Raw genomic sequence first — 25,872 nt, 5'->3', positions numbered from 1 at the left:
TAAAACTAAACAAACTGAAGCAGTTTCCACAGATTGAAAACATCCTATCAAAATCAGATTTTTTAAATGTCTGCTGGATGGTTAGAAAAATTACAAGCGCTTTAAAACAATAAAAGTGATTTTCTGTGCTTCTGGTCATGCAATTTGTTCTTTTTTCTTTAAACGTTACATTTAAGCTACATACAGACAGCAAAATGATCAAACACATAGTAATATCTGCTTATATTTGCTAAATAAACATAACAATCACGCTATAAAAACAGATTTGTGTGCAATGACTTTGCTGTTTAACTACAGGTACGTCCCACATGCAGTTGCGTTCATTGCATAATGTCCATTGATGTAAGTTCAAAGGAAGTGCATGAGTACAGACAGTAAAGAGAGAGATGGAGGGGGATAAAAGACAGAGAGGTGCCAGATGTTTATGCTGTAGCTCCACATAGTCTGACCGCTGCTGAAATGTCTTTGGTGTCCTCTGATCGTGCCGAGACCACAAAAGGCCAGGTCTGTGGAAAAAAGAATGAGTAAGTCAGCCACACATTGCTGGTTCAATGCCATAAGACGCAGATGCGATCACGTTTAATGCTCAGTGTACTGTGAAGTATTACTTTTTAGGGGTGAATTCAGGTAAAAAAAAGTGTCCCAAATTAACAATTCACCCTGAATATACAGTGTATTATATTATATTATATTATATTATATTATATTATATTATATTATATTATATTATATTATATTATATTATATTATATTATATAGTGTGTGTGTGTAGTAATATGCTAAATAAAAGGTATGATTGATATACATTTGTTTTCTGTTATATTTCGGTTTATATTTTATATTAATGTTTTATGCAGCATGATAAAATATATTAAATAATGTATTTTATATTATAGTAATATAAGGTATATATAGTAATTATAAGGTTTTATTTATGTTTAAGACTACTTTTATATTTATGTGAATATTATATATTGATATTAAATACAGAATTATAAAAATAAAATACTATGTATGTATATATATATATATATATATATATATATATATACACACACACTATTTAAAAAGGCATACTGTATCTACTGTTAATCAATATGTAAAATATAAAGTTAAAGTAAATTAAGTTGTTTATTAAGTTATTATTACATTATTATTATTATGTATTTATGTTTATAACTATTTTGTTTATTTACATATTAAATTTATATTTAATACAGAATAATAAAAAATAAAATACTTTTCAAAACAGTGATATGATATGATATGATACGATACTATTATGGTACTAAATTGTTAGTGGTATTTGTTTGATATATTTATATAATGTAATATAGATTATATATTATACAAGTAATAAAACTGAACACTACTAATAACACTAATCAGTTAGTAATAACACTACTGAACCAGATGGAAGTGTATAAAATCCTGTCATAAACTTAGACAACACTCACTCATACCAAGTTTACAGGATGCACAAAGCTGTTCTGGTATCTGTCCTCTTGTAAAAGCTGTCTGAGGTGAGATATATAGCTGGATGCCAGACGCAGCGTGTCCAGCTTTGACAGTTTGGTGTCTGCTGGTACCCACGGCAGGCTGGTCTTCAGCCGAGAGAAAGCTTTACTCAGAACTCTCATGCGTGCTCTCTCTCTGGCATTTGCTGCGTTTCTCTGAGACTGTCTGCCATCCTTTGCCATCTTCATTTGTTGCTTGTTGTTGCTGGCACCAGCTCGAGGTTGTTTGGTCTTTGCTTTCAAACTGTCATTGATACTAAACTCATCTTCTGAGTCTTCCAGAGAACGAGTGTCCATGTGAGTGATTGACAGCTCCTGGAGGTCTTCAGGATCACTCACCGAACCCGTGGACATCACGACTGCACCTCTGTTTCAGAGCAAAGAACTTGATTCTGAAAAAACTGATGTCCTGTGATTTAATAGTATGTGATATTCAGCGTCCCTGCTGTAGATTCAAAGCAACAGGTGCTGCCTTGATTGCCAATCGTTGTAAAATAAGCCCAGGAAAAGGCGCGTCAAAACAAGGCCATTATTTAATCACCATTCAAAGTCATTCAGCATCTGGTTATTAAAATTGTCACGTAGACCAAGCAGACTGTATCTTCTGCCCCTTCTCACTGAGCATCTCAGAGCTTGCCTTGTGGTGTACCAAGCATATTTAAGGTTTGGGGTTTGGCCGGGTCATTATGGATCAGGCATTTCTCCTCCCCTTTTCCCATCTAACTTTGGCACTGATATTATGTAGTATGAACCCATGTAATGTGCCATGAACTAATTCCATTATTGTTTATAATATATATACATATATATATATATATTTATGTATGTATATATATATATATATATATTTATGTATGTATATATATATATATATATATATATATATATATATATATATATATATATATATATATATATATATATATATATATATATATATATATATATATATATATATATATATATATATATATATATATATATATATATATAAAAATTATTACAACAGTTATTACAACAGTTCTTTCTGGTTCTTGAATCTGATTGGCTGATAGCCGTGCTATACTTTATTGATAACAGCACTCTTACCTTTTCACCACTTGTATCACTCTGCTTGAAGCGACTGTCATGCGGCGGCCGAGCAAATCCACCATCATTTTTGTGAATACTACACCTGTTTACCACAAACTGTAGTTTTAAGATTTTTTATGCAAGAATGTAGTTGTTTACACCTGAAATATGTGACTCATATTTAATCATAGCGCCTATTATACAAGTTGTGAGCTCCAGGCCATCAGCAGCCGTTCAGGGTTCTTGTACACGCTGAGAACAGCTTCATCTCGACCAGTGCTTCGGGGGTTTTATATATATATAAATGATATATATATATATATATATATATATATATATATATATATATAAATGATTATATATATTATTATACATATATATATATATATATATACATATATAAATATATATATATATATATATACATAATTTATTTAATAAATAATAAAGCCAATGAACATAATACATTAATTTTGATTATACAGATCAAAGAAATACATCAAATAAAGCTATTTATTATTATTATTATTAAATGTATAAAGTAAAATATTTAATAAATTACCTTTAGTCATGAAAATATATTTATATCTATTATTTAAATCATTATTTAATTTTTATTTATTTAATACAATTAATTGCAGACTCTATCATCTATAGATTGGGTGTTTATTTATTAAATCATAATAAATACTGAATCCAAATAAAAAGGCTCCAAAACAACTTGCACCAGTGTAACCCAAACCAACCTAGCGATACTTCAAATAAATAATTCTGTGAAACTATTGTGAAAAACTTTCGTTTCTCATTTCTTCAGTTCAGTGGTCACCCACGGTCCACTTAAATGCTTTTTCCCACATGCTCTTAAGCAAATAGAAACGTCTGAAAGGCTTATCAAACGTTCTTAATCCACTGGTCATTTCACAGAGATATTGGGTTTCTGCTTGGTTAGAACGCTCTCACACACGCTCGGTGCACATTGGCCACAGCTGTCAGCACTTTACATTACATCTGCAGGATGGGGGGCAATCACTGGGACCCTGTGGGTAAAGGAAAAATACACATGTTGACATTCTTCACATGATCACACTGTGCTCTCATTTGTCTCTCCTATCATATAGAAACATGTAAGCATGAGGTGCGTGGCAGAGGATTGAAATACACATGCCTGGCAAATTAAAATGATTTTTATTTAATTATTCTTGGCAGATGTCAGTTCAGCTGTTAAAGGAAACCTTGTATGACTGCCTCTTCAGTATAACTGTTCTGTATGGCCTCTTCACACATGTAGAATTGGCGATTAAATGACACATCAAAGGATTATACAAAATGTATTATTAAGAACATGTAGGCTATACATGAAAATTAGGACTTTTAGTTTGGCCATTTTGAACACCATCAGCCCTTAAAGAAGTTATAACATCCATAATGCATTATCTGTATAAAATTACACAATGCTTCAAAAAAGTGTCCCTATACCTCTGCATAAGATGTTTATGCAACACAAGCATCTTTTACATGACTATACATGAAGAGCTACATTTCCTAAACTATAAAACCAAATTTCCCACAGCTGAAATGTTCTCAGCATCTCACAATATCTCTCAGTAAACTTGATATGTATGAGTTTTCATTCCCGCCTAATGAGTGTGAAATTAAGATTTTATATTACAATGGTCACCCTCAGCCAACAATTATCCAAAAGCATAGCTGACTTGCATGCTTCATTTTTTGCAAAGGTTTGTTGCCAAGTGTAGACACATTTGGAATAACCTACAATAAACAGTTTATGCTTCTTGCTCTGTGGCATTTAAAATATTCATTCTTACTGTAAGGACCTCTTCACCAAGAACACCTTTTGTGCATTTTCAATAGTTTTTCTAAATGAAGACTTGCTTTTAGAGATGGTTGTCTTTGACTGCTATTTTAGCATCTTGCTCATGAACACTGTGTTTTTAAGATGCTCAGGTTAAAAGAAGTTATTTATTATTTTCCATTTCTCCGCACCGTATCTCACATTTGTTCCACCATCTGGCTAAACTATTCCTTTTGAACTTTCTACTTGAACATGGTGCAACCAACCATTCAAGCCAATTACTTCCCCATGTTCAACCATGTCGGTGAAAGCCCTGTAATGACATAATGATTTTCTAGTGTTGTAGGCCTAGTATTAATAGACTTCAATCAAAGTCGAAGAATGGACAGGTGTGACATAATTTCGAACAAAATAAGGCAAAAACTAGGTTTGTTTAGAGTTCGTTCGAACTTCTCATTAGTTGGCATTCCCATTCAGGGCCTTTCACACTAATCGCTATCAAGCAACGCAAAGGTCTGCGATAATGCCCTTGAATCTAAACAATAGATCCTTATGGAGCTATTCGCACTGGGTGCGATCAATCACAGTGTGACAAAGCAAGACTTTTTTTTTTTTTTGACCAGTGTGTCAATCTTTTACCCCATCGCCCGCGATTAAACGGTGCCATCAAATTAGATTTGAGCTTTAGATCATGTACCCAGAGCTGCTGCTGTTGCACAAAAGGGCAAGATTGGTGGAGCTGGTTTTGAAAACCAGTGTAAACACCGAAAAGGAAAAAAAAAGTATTCTGGTAGAGAGAAGAAAATTGATGTTGAGCTCTTGTTCGTGTCTAAGAACAGTTTTATTCTCACGTTTACTTCATATTTCTTTATACAGAATATAATTTCTATTCATTTTCCACTGAATTATGTGATCTCTTTTTTTCTGGGTGAGCGTGTGAGTCAGAGTGCACTCAATTTATCTAGATTGGTCTTATTTAACATATAACAATAATAAGCCATGGTTCACTGCAAAACTTAAACAGCTTCACCAGGCCGAAGAGGATGCCTACAGGAGTGGGGACAAAGCCTTGTACAAACAGGCCAAAAACACACTGAATAAGGAGCAAAGAGTAACTAAGAAAAGCTACTCTGAAAAGCTGAAAAATCAGTTTTCAGCTAGGGCTGGGCGATATATCGGATGCGATTGTCACGCGCATTTCGTCAGTAAAGCCGGTTCCCTGATTACCGCTAAATCGCCATCACCTGCTTTCAAATGGAGCGCCAATTAATAGACAGAGCCGTAGTTCACTGACAAGCTACACAATATCACGTTCATTATCGCAGATGAATCACCTTCGATAATGAACGTGATATTGCGTAGCTTGTCAATGAACTACGGCTCTGTCTATTAAATAGCGCTCCATTTGAAAGCAGGTGATGACGATTTAGCGGTAATCAGGGAACCGGCTTTACTGACGAAATGTGCGTGACAATCGCATGCGATATATCACCCAGCCCTATTTTCAGCTAACGGCGCTGCATCGGTGTGCAAGGGCTTGAAAGCCATCACCAGCTACAAGACACCATCCCTCAGCACTCTGGAGAATCAACATTTAGCTGATGATTTGAATGAGTTTTAAATGCCTGGTCTCACATCCCACGCCCACTCTGACTGTCCCACCACACAGCCATCAACACCCCCACCCGCCTGCCTCCACCCTACTGCTTCTCAGCCTGCACTTAAGATCTGTGGCCCTGTTTCCACCTGTTTTAAAGGTGCTAAAGAGGATGTTTTGTTTTATACATTTTTGAAATATTACTTGAAACTGTCTTTACTAACAGATAAAAGACTATTTATTAGGTGCACTGAAAGGAATAATATTAATATACATCATCTGTGCACGAGGTAGGGCCTTAAAAACATCAGCCAATTGTTCACATGATCATCGCGTAAACGATTGGCCCTCTGGCTTTTCAATCACTGCCGTGACGTTCTTTGTGAGAGACGTGCGCGGCTGCGCGCTCCAGTAACTTTCCACACTCCACAGGCGCCGCATGCAATGTTTTTGTCAGGAGACAGGAGTAATAACTGCAGATCCTGAGTTACCTGCGGTGAGTCCGACATAATGAATCCACTAACACGACACAGCGAATGCCGGTGGTAAACACTCGTGTTCCAATCGGTTCCAATACTTGTGCACGAGTTTTGGGAGGCGTTCCCTCGAAATGAGCTGTGAAGGAGGGGGGTTGTTCTTACGCATGCGCTCATTTCAAAAACTCACAAACAGTCTTTGGTTTCTCAGTCGACGAAAAGATCCTCTTTAGCACCGATCAGATCGCAAGTGGACGAGGCTAAATACAGGTGTAAACAGGGTGTAAAGCATTTCGAGCTTGTCCACTTTCAACCACTTCCAGAGGTAGTCGAAAACGCATATGACCGGATTGCTTTCGTAGTGGAAATGCTCATGTAGTCGAATGTGTTCAATTTCGAACAGCCACTAAAGACTCTCTGCTTACTGACCTAATGCGTAAATATTATGGGAAGCACGCTAGCCACATGGGATTTAAACTTTGTCAGCTGAAGACCCAAGATTGGTTTGAAGATATAAAACGTACCAAGCACAATGTTCTCTCACCATTCCTGATTTCTAACACAAACTCACAGCATTCAGCGTGGTCTTGCGGCTATCAGAGCAGAAACAAAATCCACTGCTCTCTGTATGTTTTTTCATCGTCTCAGTGTGTGTTCATGTATGTAAGTTGTGCAAACTTGTTTTGTCCATTAAATTGAAAGATCTGAAAAAAACCCATACACTCTCCTCGAAGAAATCAGGACAGAAGTTGTTGAAAGAGACAGATTAAAATACCAGGTGTAAACAGGTATGTGTCTCAATCATCTACTTGTGATCTGATCGACCAAAACACATCTTAATACCAGGTGGAAACAGGGCCTGTGAGGAGGATATATGCCGGGTCTTCAGGAAACAGAAGATAAGGAAAGCTAAAGGCGCAAACAGTATCTTACCAGCCTGTCTCAGATTACTGGAGCTGTGTGAAGTCCCCTCCTGCTTCAAACTCTCCACCATCATCTCTGTACCCAAAAAAACAAAAATCATGGGACTAAATGACTACAGACCTGTTGCTGTGACATCTGTTGCCATGACATTATTTGAGAGACTGGTGTTGGGCCACCTGAAAAACATCACAGTCAACATGGGACTACACTACATCCTGCAACTTCTGGACAAACCAGGGACTTATGCAAGGATCCTGTTTTGTGGATTTCAGCTCCACTTTCAATACCATTGTCCCGGATACACTCCTAAATAAGCTAGTGATGCTGGGAAAACTCACATCTAGGACCATCACCATCAGCACTGGTGCTCCTCAGGGATGTGTGCTCTCCCCACTGCACTTCTCTCTCTACACTCTAAAGAAAAATGGTGCTATATAGCACCAAAAATGGTTCTTTGGCTCGTAATCATAGCGGAACCTTTTTTGGTGCTATATAGCACCTATCTTTAAAGGTGCTATATGGCACCTTGTCGTATGGTGCTATATAGAACCATAAGAGGTGCCATATAGCACCAGCAGTGGTTCTTTGGCTCGTTATGATAGGGGAACCTTTTCTGGTGCTATATAGCACCTATTCTTATAGTTTTCTAGCACATTTGTCAAATTAGAGGTGCCATATATTGTTTTTTGAGCTAGCAGGGCCCGTTATCATGCCAGGTACTACTGTAGATGAGTCAATATGCTTCTAAATTACACTTTTATGAACGATAATTAATAATTTCTTACCAAATCATGACTTCAAAGATTCAAAATCATGTACTAAATGCTTACTGAAAAACAAAATACATTACACTTTCAAAACCTTTTAATTTATTTCTTTCAGCAGCAAATAAACTCACATTATACTCCCCTTTTATACACATACAAAATAATGCAACAAGCTTGAAATATGTACATTTTTGAAGACAATAGTCCTGTTTTTACATACTGAGTTATGCTCTGAAGTCCTGCAGTTTCTTTTTTGTCCTTCGGGATTTAAAAAAAAATATAGAAACTGGAACTTAAACCATAAGAAAGGGAGCAAGAGAGAGTATTGACTCCAAAAGAGACAGAAACAGATTGAGTTGTACACTCATTTTACAGATAAAATGAGATTTGCATCCTTCAATTTCAAAACAACATACTTCAAAAAGGTCAGTGTCTTTTTCAGTCCTTTAGGGCACTGGATTGGATTCGATTCCAAACGCAAAATATACACACAGGAGGAGGCCCAGTGCCATCAAGATGTCCTCACTCTACTCTGTGATTAACTGGCCATCCAACGTGAACAAAATGTGGTCATACTGCATGAGATGATCCTCCTGCAGGCTTTAGGCACTATCTTAGGTGTTGGGACGACAGGAGGGCTGGTCTGAGCATGGCCCTGGAGAAGAGGGGTAATAGCATTAACCATCTTCACATATTTATTTGAAAGGCAAACCTTATAAGCTAAATTATAACAAAATGTGCAATAAGTGTCGTGCTTTGATTAGATTGTGCTTCACACACTGTAGTCACCTGTTCATGGCTCACCTCAATGTCAAACAGCAACCCCAGGTCCACCTTGAACAGTGCAGGCAAGAGGAGAACAGCTGCTTCCAACTGTAGGCCTTTCAACAAAATGACATCATTAGGTTAACATAACACGGGGGATGCTTTTACCCAATACTTTTTTGTTTTGCTTTTTAAACATTCATTACTGTGTGTAAAGCCCAAAGTATACTTCGTATTTTATGCGTATGCTTTTTTCTGAACTCAAAACAAATTAGGATCTTTTTGATGAAGTCTGAGAGGTTTCTGTTCCTCCAATGATGAGGGTGAGTAATTAATGACAGAATTTTCATTTTTGGGTAAACTAATCCTTTAAAGGTGATTACCCTTGCACAAATCAAAGCAATTCTCAAACAACACAACTGGATATTCATACAACTTCACATTTGTACGAGACACACACTAGAGCTGCAGGATTCTGGATGAAATGAGAATCATGATATTTTGGTTTCAAATAGAGATCGCAATTCTCCCACGATTCTAAATAGACAACTAAAAATAACATTTATTTTACTAGTTCTAGCAAAATATTAATAGCTGGACTCTAATTGACGGACAATGTTTAATTTTAATGAATTATTTTTAAAAATGGTTTTGAATATATTAATGGCTCATTAATAAATACTTGTTTCACTACTGGATGAATCAGGGTTTAACCTTATCCAATCTATTGAATGAATGATTCAATGACAATGTCACTGGTTGCCACCTAGTGGCTTAACAAGGTAATTTATATACAACAGTTATTTGAAGCACCATGTTAGTTTCGATTTTCTCTATTTTTATCGCTATCTGATGTCCAGTGTTTATATCCTAACTGTAAACTTTTGTCTTATTACTTATGTGATAATTTTAATATTTGTGAAAGAAATCAAATAACCAAATCCTTGAATAACTACAGTGTGGTTCAAAACAGCTGTTTCTGGATCAGTGGCAGCATGAACACCGAATGTTCCGGTAGGATTTTTGTCAAAGGTTTAACAGACGCAGGCGAATCATTGTCATTAATAAAGTAGGATCGCGTGGGTGTTTGAATCGAGATTGCGACCTTTCTACGATAAATTTTGCAGCTCTAACATATACATACAAAGTAAATCAAAGGGGTTTCGGACAAGCCAGGTTGATGATGTATGTCATACCTAGAAGCAGGGCACAAGCTGATGTAACTGAAGTAAGTTGATTCAAAACTTTAACTCCCTCAATGTCAGCAGATGGTTCATGAAGTTCTCCCCCTCCTTCCAAATAATGAACATCGCCATGGTGAGCTGCTCCTCAATCATCTGTCTGGTTATCCTAAATAGTAAACATAAAAAAAAAAAAAAATTCGGTCACCTTTTGCTAGCATAACTACAAAATACACAAATTTAGACTTATTTTTCTGAAAATAAACCAAAATAGAATATTCTTACGTTCAACTCAGAAAGTACTCCTTGATGAGGTCTTCAGGACTTTCTCTCAGGTGAATGTTTTCAGCCTGTGATAAAGCAATTGTGATTAATTTTCTTAATTAAAAAAAAAGCACAATAATCTGTAATAGGAAATCAAATTTTTGCAGATATGCAATAGCAAAGGACAAGAAAAAGAAAATAATTCATATTAATGACTGGCCAAATTTGCAATTAATATATTTATGGACAATACCAGCAACACTTGTGGCGTTGAGGGATCAAACAAACAAACAAACAAACAAACAAATAAATAAATAAATAAATAAATAAAAAGGAGCTAAAAAAAAAAAATCAATTCTTTATTTTTCCAATGCGTTTCAGCACACAGGCCTTCGTCAGTGCTAAAATACTACAGATTTGCAATTAAGAAATGCATCGGAATAAGTCATTGGTTTCATTTAAAATTATGAATTTATAATATATAATTATAAGTCTGAAAATAAGACATGCATCAATTAATAAATTAGCTTTACACCCTAATATATTTAATCATTCTTGATTAAAGGGATATTTCACGAAAAATGAAAGCTAGCTGTTAATTTACTTACCATCAGGCCAACCAAGTTGACTTTTTTTCTTCAGTAGAACAGTAAAGATTTTTAGCTGGAACTGTGATTAATTTAATGTCAATGGCTACTGTCAAAAAAAAAAAAAAAAAAATTAATACAAAACAACAAGAAAAAAAGTCGCATGCATTTGAGATGGCATAAGAGGGAGTTGATGGATGTTTTGGAATGGATAATTCTTAGTCTAAAGTTTGTTAATGAGGATGACATTCAAGTCAATAGACCACATTAGATGGATTTTATTCAAACATGTCCAACATTGGTAATTCATATTATCTATTAACAATTATAGCCGTTTTTATAGAAATTACTTACCATGTAAAGTTATTGCAAAGTGTCCTTAGTCGTCAAACATTGAGGAGCTTTAGATCCTAAAAGGGAGAGGGGAATCAGTGTTTATAAATGGAAAAAAAAACTTGTTTGCTGCAGTACAAGTAATTAATTAGTAGTGTAAATACTCAGCCATTTCATTCTACTAAAAAAAAACACCTCGCGCTAGTCAAATGAAGTAACGCTAAGCCTTAAATATGTCTTTACTCACACACTTTATTCGTCATTTTGGTCGAACAAATCAGAGCTAACGTGAAAAAAAAAGACAAATAAACGAACTGACAAACATTACTTTAAAAACCTAAACTCAATAATTGTAATGCGAGGATCCCCTCAGCCTCGACTCGAGCGTCTCTCCCGCTCCCCACGCACTTCCTGCCCGCATCATTTCAAATAGCACGCGCTGCTTACACGGTAAAGGAGACGTTTCTTTTAAAAATTATTTAGACATATTTACATGGTCCAAACACTACAACAATACATTTCTATAGAATAAAACAAGTAATGCAACATCTTGTATAGAATAGAAATATTCAATTAGCGCTAACCTTTATAACGTTACTGCAGGCCGCGAAAATTCAAAAATTCGGTTAGTTACGATTTCGTTAGTATTCATGTTCACAAACAACGCTAATTAACTCTAAACCGCTAAAACACATGTTCAACCTTTGCATTTTCGAGTATATTAATTAAAACATTTCCAACCTACCTTATTTCATCCGAGTCCAGGGGAAAGAAAATGGCGGCCGAGCAGAAAACTCCAGAAAGTCTCGTGAGTCATGACGTCAGAAAAAAAAACCGTCTGTCACGGGGTCCTTAAAGAGAAATTATCCTTTGGCTGAAAGTGAGATATTTGAGCAGTTGAGTGTAGCCTACTATAATATTGAGAGCAATTCGCAGAAAGACGAAGTAATCAGACTCAAATAGTTATAGCAATCCAACTTACACCCATATTCACTAACAGTGTAGAGGGGCTTGGGGACAAAAAGGTTGAGAACCAGGTTATGTTTAGAAAATACACTGTAATTTAATGTTGTTTTTAATCCTTTCCCCAACTAAACTAAGAGAATAAGAGAGTTAGAGAACCTTTAAAGAACTATACAGAGGCTTAACAGGTTCTTTGTATGGCAGTGGTGCTATATAGCACCTTAACCACAGCAAGGAACCGCTGAAGAACCACTGAAGAACCGCTGAAGAACCATACAGGTGCTTTACTGGTTCTTTATAAGGTAGCGGTGCTATATAGCACCTTAACCACCCCAAAGAACCGCTGAAGAACCATTTTTTTTAGAGTGTAGTCTACACAAATGCTGCACCTCTAAAGACCCCTCTGTCAATCTTATGAAGTTTGCAGATGACACCACAGTCATCGGCCTCATCCAAGACGGTGATGAGTCTGCTTATAGACAAGAGGTTGAGCAGCTGGATTTCTGGTGCAGTCATAACAACCTGGAGCTGAACACGCTCAAAACTGTGGAAATGATAGATGATAGACGACTTTAGGAGAAACACCCCTGCACTCCCCCCACTTAGCATCATGAACCGCACAGTGGAAGCAATGGAGTCATTCAGGTTCCTGGGCACCACCATCTCTCAGGACCTGAAGAGGGACAATCACATTAACTGAGGTTGTACTTTCTTTGTCAACTGAGAAAGTTCAACCTGCCACAGGCACAAATGACAGTTTCATTCAGCTGTTATTGAGTCAGTTCTCTGCACTTCTATAACTGTCTGGTTTGGGTCAGCTAGTAAATCAGACACAAGAAGACTGCAACGAACTGTTAGGACAGCTGAAAGGATAACTGGGGTGCAGACCCCTCACACCCCGGCCACAACCTGTTTGCACTTTTGCCCTCAGGCGGACGTTACATATTTCTGTGCACAAGAACATCTATGCATAAAAACAGTTTTTCCCCAATGCTGTCTCCAACAATTAACACAGCAACTACTACCTGTTTCTATAATTAATACCTCAGTACTTGAGAGTGAGGCAATAATTAGATATTATGTAATTTCATATACATATTTTTACTTATACAGCTTACAGTTTTCAAAAACTTTGACTCTCAAACAGTTTTCAAAACGTTTTAAGTATTTTCAGGCCCCCAACACTCCATTGTTGTGTAATTGAACGGCCAAAATGCATAAAAAGTTTTCAGTTTTTAGTTGAAAATGGTGTTGTGTAATAAAATGATTGACTGTATGTTGTGCAGCGGACGAGGTTAAAGCCAAATGGAAAAACCTACAAGATACATATAGGGAAGAATGCGTTCTCAGTCAGCGCCACCTATCATGCAGGCGTGAATTAGCGGAAGGCGATCAATTGTTTCGCGTTTAGAGTGAAAGCATCGTTCGTCAGCGATTCGCTTCACTCTATCGGGTCGTGGTCAGTGTGAAAGGGCCTTTACTGGTTGCCTTGTAACATTTGTGAATGACACTAACGAATATTATTCCATGTTGTAGACAACGAATCGGTCTTCTTGCTGCTAAAATCAAACAATCCCGAAAGTCGCTCTTCATTTGCATAACGTTAAACAAATCTCAAATTTGTCACTTCACTGGACATGCCTACATCCTGTCACCATGGGTTATTATTACTCATGTCAGCGGAAATCGGCAATGAATGCGATCATGCTGCTTTGTCGCTTCGTGTCGCTGGCGGTTGACTTTTTTGGTATGACTCGGCTCTGCACGGCTCACTTTGCTTTTCCACTGCAGTTTAGTACCACCACCTCATCTACTGACCACGATACAGCCATTTCTTTTTTCAAGTTGAGTGCGACGGTCATTTAAAGCAAGTTGTTTAAAAAAGTCATGCGGACAAATGATACTGTGGTGGCTGTTGCTGACAATTTAAATCTAGCAGGTTTAGTGTCTTGTGTAGCAAATCCAGTGACGCTGGTAGTGACAATTCTCTCTGACCATTTAGTGATCTGCAGTGTTTACACGTCAGTTTTTAGTATCGGTATGGTATCGCCATATCAAGCTGTAACATGCAGTGGAAAAGCCCCATAAAATGCCGCTTTTTTTCTTTTTTCGACACACGGGCAATATTACGGAAGAGGATTAGGGCCAAGCAATAATACAAAAATAAAACCATCTCGAGATTAAAGTTGTTAAATTTCGAGAAAAAAATTTGTTACATTTGGAGAAAAAAAGTCTAAATAAAATGTTGAGAATAAACTCATTAAATTACGAGAAAAAAACTTGTAAAATTTCAAGAAAAAGGTCGAGATAAAATGTTGAGAATAAAGTCATTAAATTACGAGAAAAAAGTTGTTAAATTACGAGAACAAATTCGTTAAATTACAATTTTTTTTTCACGTAATTTAATGACTTTATTCTCAACATTTTATTTCGACTTTTTTTCTCGAAATGTAGCGACTTTTTTCCTCATAATAACGAATTTGTTCTCATAATCTAACGACTTTTTTCTCATAATTTAATGACTTTATTCTCAACATTTTATCTCGACTTTTTTTTCTCGAAATTGAGCGACTTTTTTCTCATAATTTAACAAATTTGTTCTCATAATCTAATGACTTTTTTCTCGTAATTTAATGACTTTATTCTCAACATTTTATCTCGACTTTTGTTCTCGAAATTTAATGACTTTCTTTCTCATAATTTAACGAATTTGTTCTCATAATCTAACGACTTTATTCTCGACATTTTATGTCAAGTTTTTTTCTTGAAATTTAATGACTTTTTTCTCGTAATTTAACGAGTTTATTCTCAACATTTTATCTCAACTTTTTTCTTGAAATTTAACGAGTTTTTTCTCGTAATTTAATGAGTTTATTCTCAACATTTTATTTCGACATTTTTCTCGAAATTTAACGAGTTTTTTCTCGCAATTTAACAACTTTAATCTTGAGATGGTTTTATTTTTTTATTGTTGATTGGCCCTAATCCTCTTCCGTACAATATAATAATCACAGATACAAATGATTACAGTTGAGAACTGCACAAACTTTTGACACTCTCGGCCACACTCAAGGCTTTCTCTGGTCCACTGTCAATCCCACAATTCACAGCGCGAGTGTAAAGCTCAACTTCCACTCTACTCTGTGCCAGAGGACATGCACCATCATTCCAATAGGAATTTGCATGAGGGCAAAAAGTTCCCCATGTACATGTTGCTCATTTCCAAAACGGTCACACACATTGGCCAACGGAAAGCTGCTTGGTTTAAAAGTGATATTTGTGAGTGCAGTGCTTCTTACATCGCTACACTATTGATGGACAAAGAATATTTTTTTGCGAACAAAACTTTGGTGCGTTCACATTAGCAAAATTTTCAGCAGTGTAGAGATGTATGAAGCGCAGATCACATAGAAGTCACTTCCGTATGACCAATCTAAACCTGTTGTGAAATCTACATGAGGAAATCTTTCACCCTCGCGCAAAATTCATGATTGCATGGATTTGAATTTAAAATGAATGGATTTAGCCAGCAAGAATTCTCTGAATAATGGTAAATGTGACCACATTTTTGGCCTAATCCTGATTTTGTAGCACCACAGTGAATAAGAAAAAAAAAAAAAAAACTGGGAAATTTTCACAATGAGAACCATTCAACCGTGTATGATTTTTATAGCCTCTATGAATGGTAAGAATCTCTATAAATCTGCAGATGCATATTGCATAAGCTAAAGTAGCAAAGTGACCTGCACTTTCTTCCAGGATGAACAGGATTTCTCACGTATCATTGCACAGGAATACTCCTTATCCAAGAACACATTCACATGCTTTTTTCAGTCTATCATATCTAAACTGTTTTACATGAAAAACATCAGTTCTTCCAATGGCAACCTGTTGCTCTGCTTGCATTAATTTCAACTAATAATAATAACTACGTCTCTTTGAAGGAAACAGCAACAAGCAGCAACAGAGGCACCTTTCATAGCATTTTAACACTAATCTCTCCTTTAAACAACTGTGTAAGCACATCTTTCCCAAGCTTCCACATAGGGACTAATTACATGGGAACAATGCTGCCCACATTGTTTTAGGTCAGAGCTAACATGAGAAATGTGCAGTTGTCTGTCGGTAAGCGTGTTAAGGGTCGTAGTGTGGGCAGTGTCTCTTTTCCTTCTTTCTCTCCGTCTGTTTTGTGTGAATGAGTAAGCGAGACAGGTGCAGGACTATGACATCAGCTATGTGCGCTCTCCTCCCCTGGTTCCCATGGTCACCACGCTCTCACAGCTGCAGTGTAAAACAAATGGCATGTAACAGCATCAAAACGGCCATTAGGAAAATCAATACGCCCCCATTTTAGTATACATTGAATCAAGCACATTTAATTGAATGAGAGAAGTGGCTGAAGAGTGAACTATCCATTTGCTCCCAGTTCCAACTAGACTTTGATGGAGTGAATCTCATGAAACCTGTCCAAGGAAATACAGATAATATAAAATTATTGGTTATACTTTTTAAGGCGTCCTTGTTACAGTGTAATTACTGAGTGTAAGTACTGAGTAATAATAATTAACTACATGTACTTACTATAGGGTTAGGTTAAGGGTTAGTTGCATAATTATGCATAATTTATAGTTATTACTATAGTAAATACATGTAACCTCTAACAAGGACACTGTAAATTTAAAATTATTATTATTTTTTTTTTTTTTTCAACACACTGTGTTGTGGATTTTAGTTACAATCACCTGGTAATAAAATACTTTTTAAAATGCCAAACATTGCAAAATGTCTTGATGTTCTCAAGATCGATGAATCTGCTGGTCAAATCTGTGATATGGAATGATGCGAACACTCTGTCACTGAAATCTGTCTATCTGAGATCTGGGTGGTGGGTGTGAGAAATGCTGCTTACCCTTTGGAGGAGGAAGTGATGTATATCTGGGCTCTGAAAACTCCTAATGCTGTGAAAAACTGACCAGATGACTTGAATTGTTGCTTTTCTTTTATTTGTCTCCAAATCCTAAGCACAGCTGATTGGGGTTGAGTGTCAGAGAAATTAAAGTGCCCCTACAGTATTATACCATTTTTAAGGCTCATAATATTGTTTTGGGAGTCTCCTACAACAGGTTTACATGCATGCAATGTCAAAAAACACTTTATTTTTCTCATAATATGCATTTAATACCACCTAATTTCTCAAAGATTCTTAAACTATTTGTTTAAAGCAGTTTGAAGATTCAATCTCTCTAAACATCTTCTTTCCGTGAGCCTGCTCTGCTCTGATTGGTCAGATGGCCCAGTCTGTTGTGATTAGTCTACTGCGTACAGGGGGCAGGTTATGTTGTTTGTGGGCGGACAACTTAGAACATAGGCGGGCAAATGTGTTACCCAGTGACGTGTACCTAGTGGTGTAAAGTATTTGTAAATGTAATTAGTTACTGTACTTAAGTATATTTTTGGCTACTTTGCAGTTGTACTGAGTATCAAAGCAGACTGTCCTCCAAAAAAACGTTTTTCAAGCACCTTATTACGATCTATATTTACGTTTTAAAGTCATGCGCCCTCTAGCTGGCATAAAAATAATGACAGTGTCGTGTTACATCTGTCGTCATGAAATGACGTATGACTGTCGTTACCAATCAAAATGCGTGTTCATTTAAATGCAATGTGTGGACTTTTTACACCATTTGTCCTATTTCCATTTAGCAAAACTCATTTTTTTATTAACAACTACACCCATCCCACCCCTAAACCTACCCTTAGTTATTTATAGTGCATTTACACTTTATGAGCACATGCGTTCCCTGAGATCGAACCCAAGATTGCATGATCACATGATTGCATATTGTTATATATTGCAATGCTCTACCAATTGAGCTACGTGAAACCCGAAACATGAGGGAAAAATGCATTAAAATAAAAGTGTCCTGTTGGGGCGCAACTTTAGCAAACGCTCATATGGGTCATTGTGGCGACCAGGGCGGGCGAGAGCCGTGAGGGAATGGCGCGAGGCCGGTGACGCAAGTGATAACAAGCATCACCTGGGAGGCGCACCGGCCTCGAGTCTCTCACGGAGGAGCTCCGGGAGCATAAAAGGAGGAGCGTCGACCGTGGAGGACGAGAGAGGACCAGGCCTGGACTTTTTTTTATGTTTTATTATGTTTGTGTGGCCGGCAGACGTCCGCGAGGGTCTGCCGGCATTACTTTCGTTTTGTTCTATGTTTATTTTGAATTAACACTAGAAGTCCCAGAGATTTGTAACCCTCCTTTAGCCAAGTGGATGCTAACTGGCTAGTCTTTTGGCTATCATTAGCATCAATTCATGTGTAAATATGGTCATTACCTGAGCAATCTGCAGGGGGGTTGGGGGTGTGTGTGTGAATGGTTGCTGGTGGCTTGTTTGTATGTGTGGGGGAGGGAGGGCAGCTAAAAGCAGAGAACTTGATTGACCATGGGCCGGTTTCAGAAAGGAGGTTAAGTGAAAACTCTGAGTATGTTAACCCTGAAATGAGGGAGTGCAAGTGATGTTTAAAAAGTTAACTCACTCATTCACACTGCAAAAATGCTTTTCATACTAAGTATTTTTTATCCTATTTCAAGTAAATTAAAAAAAAAAATCTTAAATCAAGATGGATTTTCTATATGAGAAAATTATATATGATATTTAGTCTTGTTTCCTGGGGGGATCTAAATTAAGTGCATTTTACTTAAGTAAAATGATCAATATCTGCCAGTGTGGTAATAAAAATAATCTTAATGCAAACGGAAAGTGTTGGAGTGTCTACCCAGGTGAAAAAAAAGTGCAGTTAAATACACTTTATTTTAGTACACTTTTACACTTCCATAATGTCCAGTGCTCTATTTCCGTGCACTTATTTTGTACTTAATATACTAAAAGCTCTTCTTTAGTACTTCTTAAGATAATCTTAAGAACATCTAAGTGTACTCAACTGTGCTATTTTGAGACACCATGAATTTGAACTAAAATGTGCTTTTAACATCTCTGTATAGAAAAATGTATTTAGTTACCACTTGTAAGTACACTTGAACCCATCGTTCAAACACTTTTAAAAATGGACTTATGATGTATTTCAAATATAAGATTAATATATAATGAATATATACAAAATGTATTTATAATATATTGCCAGGCAGTGCCAGGATTGTGAGTGATTGCTGGAATGTACTCACTCACTTTTTAATATTATTTGTAAATATGTGTACAAATGGTTGGTTTCTTTATTTTATTTTGTACTATTTTTATCAATAGATCTCAGCAACAAAGGGAAAAAAAACATGTGTGTTGATTTCTCCCTAAGATGGCAAAGTGAAACACAAGTTTCCTTGAAGTGGCTCAGCATGGCCCCACATTGTTTACATAACAAAAGCAACTGTTCACAGCTGATTAAGGATATTAGCCTAAAGCCTTCCAGCCCATCGGCTGTCCTGCGGGTTTTATAGGTAGAAAAGCCAAATGGCTGCTCTCTGGGACTTCTAGTGTTAAAAGTTACGTTGAATGTTCGCCGGTTCCCGCCTCCTTCTTCCCACAACTACTAACCGTGTTACATTGGTGCCGAAACCCGGGAGGAAGGAGGGACATGCTGTCGGAGAGCCCTCGCTGCTGAGGGGGATCGCGGTGCTGCGGAGTTCGGGCAGCGCGGAAGTGAAGACCGCGAGAGGCTGCCCGAGGCGGTGGTGCTGGAGCCTTGTGAAAGGTGGGACGGAGACCCAGATGCCGTGCTCCTGGGACGAGGTGGGGTGGCTGCCGTCCTGGACCTGGAGGGAGCGGAGGAGTCGCCGCCGTCTGCCGTGGGCCGGAGCCTGCTGCCGTCCGCCATGAAGGGGAGGAGCAGGGGACGGGGGACTCGCTGCAGGCTGCCCTCAGTCGGAGGAGCCATCGCCGGCCGCCAGGAGGCGGTCGAGGATCGGGCCGTCCACCGAGCGTCCAGTGCCACCCATAGACTGTAAAAAAAGATGGACGACGCGACGCCGCTTCCTTCCATTGTAATGAACTGAAGCCAAAATGGCCGACCGAATGGGCGCTGACATGTTACGCAATACGTCAAAAAAAAAAAAGTTTGGAGCCTGGGCATGCGCAGAAGGAACCGTCAGTGGAGCCGGAGGCGGAGCCGCAGTATCAAGCTTCCGACCAAACGCACTCGCAATCAACCACGCCCCCTGAACTTCTTACTCGTTTTTTTTTATTGGCGGTTCACATTGAACTTCTCTTTTGCTTGCTGAAATAAGGTAAGTTAAATACAAATACAACAACTAACGACTTAAATTTAAAGACATAATAATATACTATATTAAAACTGACGATGGCTATTTTTTAAATGATTTAAAATGAACAAGTCTTTCACGATGTGTTGGACACTATGGTTGGACAGCAAAATTAACGATCTTTAGTTAATGCAGTCTGTCAAAGTTATCATCAGTTTATGGCGACCACATGCATTTTTTTTCTCATATAAAATAAATATATTTTGAATGGATTGTTGTTTCATTTTTGTTATCTTCATTTTAGGATTAACGTTGAACAAAATGAATTAATAAAGCCAAAAATGTATTAATATACATTGTTCATTTTCAAATAAATTATTAGTGATAACTATAATACATTGGGATAGGTCAAAACATATCGTAATTTCTGTATTTTAAATATATAAATTATACACAATTAAAATATGCACAAAATAATATTCTGTTTCTAGAGCAATAATAATTTTGAAACAGCTAATTCAGTAATGTTAGATAAACTCAATAATATGCCACTAGAAACAACTCAATGGTCATCCTGCCATTTTAAATAAAATTAAACTAACGGTAACGTTACAGGAGATCGATTTGCTTTAAGTGCTCTATAATGGACTATATGCACGGGTTACTTCCTGGTTGTCGTTAAGCCAGCTCGAGCACTTCCGGTGAACTGTTAGCTGTTCATTCTGTAGTCATTGTACATCGACACAAAACCATCTATGGTTGACTTTTTAATGTTGTATTTATATTTTAATGTAGTTATCACATTTACCTAATTTGCCAATAAACCAGTTTTATTGATTGCAATAAAGACGAAGCTATTGGGACTGTTTAAAAATGCCGTGTCTGTAATTAGACACGCACACACATTTTTTCCCAGCACTTCAAATGTTATTTTTAATGTGATGACCACAAACATTATTTGTTCATCCTTCTGAGATTGTCCCCATTGTAAAACCGAACGTTTAAAAATATAGGAAATTTAACATTTGATAGAAAACACTTATCTAAAAATAAAAAAGACAGTAATTAGCATTTTAACCACCAGATGGCGGCAAAGTTGCATTTATTTGCGCACATATCAGTCATTTCCTCTAAACGTTTTTCACTTCGTTTTTGACTAAATATTAAACATTATAAAATAACTAGGTTTAAAATACATTTTGTCAATGTGAAGTATGAAATACTCACAAAATCTTATGAAAAACAATAACTTTTATTGTGAATTACACAGAAAGCGAGCACCGTGCTCTCCCTTTGTAATCACAGCAGCTGTCAGTCAGTGCAGTGCAAGATCAATGATTTCAGCACACTTGTGAAAACACACATTTATTCAATTAATCTAACTAAAGTGCACAATAAATATTTAATTTTTGAAGCTTTTTTTCCACATAAAAGTGTGAAAACTAATGGTCGAACATTGAGGTACGTCTTTATTTATTTATTTTTTATGCTGTCTTGCGTTTGAATAACTAAATTAATGCTATGCCACACTATTTAAGTGACTATATTCTGATTATAAACTAAGTATTACACTACCGATGCTCAACACACCAGCAAATGACATCTCACCGGAAGTTTTCGAGCTGGCTTATATTACTGCGGAAGTTCTAAAGAACGCTCCATGCATATAGTCCATTAATTAGAGTAGGATATCATTAGTTTTGTCCTGCTAATTATTATTTTTATACCCATAAAAATAATTAGTAACTGCCAGATAACGATCACCTGCTTTTTTTCTGTCATGGCTAACGTTAAGCATGTTATCTTAGCTAATATCATTTATTAATTAGCTTATAAAGCCCACATTTAACGTTACCGGAAAAAAACTGAGTGATCCGTCAGATCCTGTAGGTCGGTTAGTACAGTTTACTGCTGAACAACTCATTTTGTCGTTGTAAAAATAACACAGAAATCGAAAATTAAAAGTTAGTGATATATCTTCAATCTCCCCTCGAAGCTCCGACAGTTAAGAGAAGCTGTCAATCAAAACTGTCAATCAAACCGACACGCCCAGTTTCTATATCATCAAATTGCTAGCTAAAATCAAACTTATCACAAAAAAACACAATTGAATATATATCAGCGTGATAACAACTACCTTAAATGACCAAAACCATCTTTCTGAAATTTTTTATTGGAGAGTAATTAATTTCTTTTTTTTTTGACAAGCGCCATTCGTTTGCATTGAGAGGGCGGGGTTTATGACTTGTACTGCATCCAGCCTCCAGGGGGCGATGAAAGAGCCCGTGGCTTCACTTTTCAGAACGTATGAGACACACCCGGTGCCACCGCATGGCACCGCGAGAAAGAGCCTCTTGGCAGGCTGAGGACCGAGCGGCAGTGTGTCGGGGCACCGGACCAAGAATTTTTTTCTTTTTCCTCTCTCCCCTCTCTCGTCCTGTCGCTCCCCTTGCTTCCGTCTCCTTTCTCTCGTCTCGTCTGTCCGGCCGCCGAGACAGGCCCCGGGGGGGAGTAGAGCGCAGTCTCGGAGGTACCCCCCGGCCTGCGAGGGGCGATGGGGGTATGTGGCGACCAGGGCGGGCGAGAGCCGTGAGGGAACGGCGCGAGGCCGGTGACGCAAGTGATAACAAGCATCACCTGGGAAGCGCACCAGCCTTGAGTCTCTCACGGAGGAGCTCCGGGAGCATAAAAGGAGGAGCGACGACCGTGGAGGACGAGAGAGGACCAGGCCTGGACTTTATTTTATGTTTTATTATGTTTGTGTGGCCGGCAGACGTCCGCGAGGGTCTGCCGGCATTACTTTCGTTTTGTTCTATGTTTATTTTGAATTAAAAGTTACGTTGAATGTTCGCCGGTTCCCGCCTCCTTCTTCCCACAACTACTAACCGTGTTAGTCATATTTCATGGATTAAAATGAAAGTGTCCTGTTGTCAACAGGGGCGCAACTTTAGCAAACGCTCATATGGGTCGTATTTCAGGGAAGTGACAAATGACTTATATAGGCGTATTGGTTGAAGAACATGTTGTATCAAAGATATTAGCAACTTTCACTCTCTATTTGACTACATTTTTGAACAAGTAAATGTACTTTTTACTCCAATACATTTGTGATGAGTAATGCAATTACACATTACATTTTGCATGGCACCTAATTTTTTCTGCAGCATTTTGTTTCTGCTATAAAGAAGCAATATAGCTATCTAAGGGCTATATCTTGTGCGTTTTGCCCTTACTCACCCAATCTTGTCAGCAAGGCGAATGCGAGTGCATTAGCAGGTAGTTTCTTGAATCGCACGTGTTTGATTTAAGAGATGAGGTCATGACTGCTACAGTGAGCCGGTGAGGAGGCCAAAACCAGCAAATCCAGTGCAAGTTATTTTATTTTTCCGCAATATGAATTGATATTGGCTATTTATGGCCTTTTTGTGCACTTGAACTTAACTGAGACTTGAGAGTTTGTAGACGTTTAAGAGGCTGTTGTGTCGACCTTGCTTTATTGCACCATTGAGGTTTTCACTTTATTTTAGAAAATAAATACGATTTCCTCATCTTACAAATCAATTGTTTCTTATTTCCACTGGCATGTCTCTCAGGTTTCGAGGACTAGTGCATCTTTGAGCCTACATTCAGCATGAGTAAAACACTTAAATACTATTAAAATCAGATACTCTTAGACTTTTACTAAAGTCATATTGGAACTGGTGACTTGTAACTTGTAATGGAGTAATTTTTGCCGTAAGGTATCTGTACTTTTACTCAAATATGGTTTTCAGGTACACTTTACACCTCTGCGTGTACCCATCATGGAAGTGGGATTCGAATTACTGACGACTGTTTAGGCTGTTTAGAGTCAATTCTTTCTTTTGAGAGACAATAACTTTATTTATCGTGCACTTTTGGTTTCACAACTTTGCAGATCGTTTACATTCACAGACAGCTACATTGCACATTGCATGAAAGGTAATATTCGAAAAAGCATTATAGGGGTACTTTAAGACTCAAAAGACTCTGGTTGGCTTGAACAGTATATTTGTAGCATTTAATGTATTATTTCTTTTTTGTTTTTTCATGCTTCAAGCTCAACAGCAGTAAAGATATCAGTTTAGTATTGCTTCAAGTGACCAAATCTAAAGCAAATCCATTCCATCTGGATATTGTGATCCTTGTCATCAAATTTACTACATCTCACAATGTGCATGCTAAATCACAAAGTGATTTTTACAGTGTTCTGGCCATGCAGGTGCGTGTCTTAATCTACTCCCAACATGAGTGACTTTTGCTTAAGTCTGTGAAATCACCATTGACAATCTGATCAACAGGATGGTTTTATGTAATGCAGCTTTCATGGGAATATCATCATGATATAATGGTGGATACACTAAAAAGGGAGCTCAAACAGATCCAAATAATGAGGGTTACACACTTGTGCTCTCCTTTGGCAGAACTACTTTGAAATCAGTGACATAGTGTCCAGGCACTAGGCCAGATGAAATTTACATGCTAATTCTTCTACAAATGTGGACCAATCGGTGTGATAAATCTATATGTGATGCATCACAAGTCTTTAAGTTTGCTTTAGAGGTTTGTTATCGCATTAATTCCGCTTTTCTCAAACCACATCATCTTCAGTACTGGAGCTATAAGAACTTCATTATGTATTAAAGCATTGGATATTATTCAAACACTTCTGTTCTGAGTTCAGTACAAACTTTAAATGGGTTAATATATTCATCAGTGCAACCTACCAAATACATGATCCCATGATTACACATTTACACTTAATCAGATAGGAAGAAAAACTAAAACTAACATCAAAACAGTCAATATAAGTAATGATGGCTGAGTATTTGGCTTATGTTTACATTATGACGTTATCATCTCTAATATTATTTCTTTGCCCTAATAGCTTGCATCAGTGGGACCCACTTTGACTTCTGAGATGAGGAAGAAGTGGGCTGTTTCAGAGCTCTAGGGTTCTGTGGGCCGTCATATTCATCAGCCTCAGAAGTGATTTCCATCTTCTGGATGATCAGCTTGAGCAGGTTATGCTGTTTCTCCAGCATACAGGACATCGCTTTCATCCTGAAGGGAAGAACGGATCAAATGTAGTTCATACCACTCCATATTGTATGTCTGATAAACTCATTGAGGAAGGGACGGTTCACCAAAAAATGAAAATTCTTTTATCATCCTTATGTCATCCCAAATCCACAAGACTTTTCATCTTCGGAACACAAATGAAGATATTTTTAATGCAATCTGAGATATTTCTGTGCTTCTCTTGAAAGTTATATTCACGCAAAACTCTGACACTTTCATAAAGAAATTGTATCTTGGGTGTTGAGGACTATTGCATCTTTCTACACTCAGTATGAGTAAAAAAATTTTAAAAAT

At 37.2% G+C, this 25,872-nt stretch overlaps 2 protein-coding genes and 1 long non-coding RNA gene across 4 annotated transcripts in view; all 3 read right to left on the bottom strand.

Moving 5' to 3' along the window:
* Positions 1-366: 366 nt before the first annotated feature.
* LOC137014229 (transcription factor 21) lies at positions 367-1,871 on the bottom strand. Its single transcript, XM_067378426.1, has 2 exons — positions 1,464-1,871; positions 367-506 (listed from the first exon to the last, which is right to left on the bottom strand). The coding sequence occupies exons 1-2, from the start codon at positions 1,869-1,871 to the stop codon at positions 423-425; spliced, it is 492 nt and encodes a 163-aa protein (XP_067234527.1). The 3' UTR covers positions 367-422.
* Positions 1,872-3,308: 1,437 nt separating this feature from the next.
* trpa1b (transient receptor potential cation channel, subfamily A, member 1b) overlaps positions 3,309-25,872 on the bottom strand; it is a 62,292-nt gene continuing 39,728 nt past the window's right edge. The window contains exons 28-29 of one of the 2 annotated variants that reach the window (XM_067377864.1): positions 25,405-25,560; positions 3,309-3,625 (exon numbers count right to left, since the gene is read on the bottom strand). In XM_067377864.1, the coding sequence (XP_067233965.1) occupies positions 3,586-3,625; positions 25,405-25,560 (196 nt within the window). In that variant the 3' untranslated portion in view covers positions 3,309-3,585. Of the gene's footprint in view, positions 3,626-23,899; positions 25,561-25,872 lie in introns of those variants that run through there. The other variant, XM_067377865.1, reaches the window with a different exon arrangement.
* Positions 7,927-12,596, bottom strand: LOC137014145 (uncharacterized). Its single transcript, XR_010893808.1, has 7 exons — positions 12,041-12,596; positions 11,317-11,372; positions 10,984-11,071; positions 10,397-10,461; positions 10,127-10,280; positions 8,970-9,046; positions 7,927-8,820 (listed from the first exon to the last, which is right to left on the bottom strand). It is a non-coding gene; the product is annotated as an uncharacterized lncRNA (long non-coding RNA).

This window comes from Chanodichthys erythropterus, chromosome 23 (assembly GCF_024489055.1).
Source record: "Chanodichthys erythropterus isolate Z2021 chromosome 23, ASM2448905v1, whole genome shotgun sequence".
NCBI classification, from domain to species: domain Eukaryota; kingdom Metazoa; phylum Chordata; class Actinopteri; order Cypriniformes; family Xenocyprididae; genus Chanodichthys; species Chanodichthys erythropterus.
This window is presented reverse-complemented; position numbering and strand designations above follow the sequence as displayed.